The 2,253-nt window shown below is 51.7% G+C and overlaps 1 protein-coding gene across 2 annotated transcripts in view; it reads left to right on the plus strand.

The window, feature by feature from the left end:
• Positions 1–1,131: 1,131 nt before the first annotated feature.
• The window catches only part of DNAJC6 (DnaJ heat shock protein family (Hsp40) member C6), a 126,102-nt gene continuing 124,980 nt past the window's right edge, over positions 1,132–2,253 (plus strand). For both annotated transcript variants that reach the window (XM_015595278.2, XM_015595279.2), the window contains exon 1: positions 1,132–1,352. In XM_015595278.2, coding sequence (XP_015450764.1) covers positions 1,238–1,352 — 115 coding nt within the window. In that variant the 5' untranslated portion in view covers positions 1,132–1,237. The remainder of the gene's footprint in view (positions 1,353–2,253) is intronic.

The following is a 2,253-nucleotide window of genomic DNA, read 5'->3' on the forward strand; positions in this document are numbered from 1 at the left end:
ATGATTAGATTCAGGTGGTACATTCTTGACCAAAATATTACAAAGGTGATATGTCTTTCTTGGTGTAATACATCTGGAGGTACTGGATTTTCATCTGCCTCCACTGGTGATTTTAATTTTGATCATCTGGTGAAGCTATTCTATAATATTTGTTTGGGCCTACAAAAATGTCAATTTCATGATTCAACCTAATATATAACCTTTATTGAGGTTTTTACATGTGTAACCTGACTTCTCTAATGATCAGTGTCCTCCATTTATTAAGCGTGGATATTAACACTTTTTCTCCCATGAGTATTATTGGGAGAGTTAAATAAGGCAACGTGTGTAAAATCTGGCACATGAAAAGCACCCCACAAACATTAGCTGTTATTATTGCAGCTAGGCAAGAAACTTTGGTTTTGATCTTCCTCTCAGACTCTCCCAATTGCAAGCAAAATCAGGACAGAGACAAAATGAAGGGAATGAAGGCAACCTCAGCTGTGCCACTTGTTTCCTTATCTGGAAAATGGGAAAATGCCTCCCACCCCCAAGAGGTGTTGTGAGGTTTAATGGGATGTATGTAAAAATGCCCGGACATAGGATAGGTTCCCAAAAAATCATGAGTGATCATAACCTGTTGTATGAGGAAAATAGAAATATCTGCCAGACTTAAACAAACAAACAAACAAACAAACAAACAAAAACCTAACATAATGTGGGATCATTCTGAGGCAGTAGTAAGACATGAAAAAATATAGTCAGAGCCCAGCAATTGGGAATCGGTACCATTTAGCAGCTCTGTGATCTCTGGGCAGATCACTTAATCTCTTGGAGTTTCCGTTTCATCCTTGTGATTTGGGAACAAAATCAAGTGCACACCCCTTGGGATCTTTCTGTTAATTAATGATGCCTAGGAGTACCTGGGCACTCCATCGACACCTCCTGAGCGAAGGACGAACGGTTAAAGCATTTACCTGTAGAGCTGCCTGGCGCTAAGCGCTTCCCCGGCTAGCTCATCACACTGGCACCCACGCCTGGGCCGGGCCGCACCCAGGCGGGCGCCGCCAGAGCAGCTGTCCCCACCTCCCCTCTTCCCTCCCTTGCTTTCCTCCCCTTCCCCCCTCCCCGGCCGCAAGCTCCTCCCCCGGCGGCCGCGTCTACCCCGGCGACTGCCCGGCACCTGGCAGACGCGCGGCGGCGGGGGAGGCAGGAGGCGACCCTCGGGCGGCGGCGGGGGAGGGGCGCGGGCGCACAGATGGGAGCAACTGAGAAGGGCGGCAAGAAGAGCCGGAGGCTGTTTTCTTCTCTGCGGCCGTGGAAGGCCACCCGGCGGCTGTGGAGGACGCGCTCGGCTTCCAAGGCAGCTCAGGGTGAGTGTGGGCGCGGCCAGGGGACCTGTTACTGCGCGCGGCCGGCGCCGGCCTCCGACTGCGGCATCTCGGGCCGAGTTCTCCGGCCAAGGGACCGGCGGGCGGGGGTGGCGCGGCCTGGAGGTCCCGCCCGGCTTGGGCGACCCTGCACCCTGACTCTTGTCCGCAGGAGCAAAACCAGCCCCAGAGCTTCCCTGGGGTCGCTCCTCCAAACGCAGGGGCCAGTCTCGGCACAATCCCCTCTTTTTCCACCCCTCGGGCCTCATAAGCATCTCCCGTTGGCCTTGGTGGTTGCTGCTTTATTTCCCCGCAAAAGTCCCTGTCTGTTCATTTGGCTGTGGACAGAAGGAGTCCAGGGTGCCTCGGGGATACAGTCTTACTCAGGTTTGCATTCTCCTCCCCAACACCTGGCAGGCACCTGCAATGCAGTACCCATTAGGGAAATGAATCGGAACCCATTGCTACCTCCCCATCGGACCCTCCCCCTTTCCAACCTGTTCAGGGTGGTTCCCTGTTAGCCGTAAACTATTTCCCAAATACTTTTCCACCCTGCCCTCACCAGGGCCTTAACTAACATTTATTCTGACACTGACTCACTCCATTCATTCATTCTACAATTTTTATCCAGCCCTCCTGTGTGCCAGGGCTTGGAGTGAACAAGATAGTCATGGAACTACTTCTAGAGGAAGAAAGAAACTTTACACATATAAAAGAGGTAAAAATCCCCATTAGAAATTGCTGTGTGTGCTTAGAAGGAATCAGTCTGCTGGGAGAGGACAAAAGACAGGGGGGCCCTAGTTTACACGGCAAGAGAACAGGGAAGAGCTCTCTGAGGCCACATAATGTAATGAGACCTGAGGTCTGATTAGGAGTTACTCCAGCATGGAGCCGGGAGAGCATT

Source organism: Pteropus alecto, unplaced genomic scaffold, assembly GCF_000325575.1.
Source record: "Pteropus alecto unplaced genomic scaffold, ASM32557v1 scaffold25, whole genome shotgun sequence".
Classification (NCBI taxonomy): domain Eukaryota; kingdom Metazoa; phylum Chordata; class Mammalia; order Chiroptera; family Pteropodidae; genus Pteropus; species Pteropus alecto.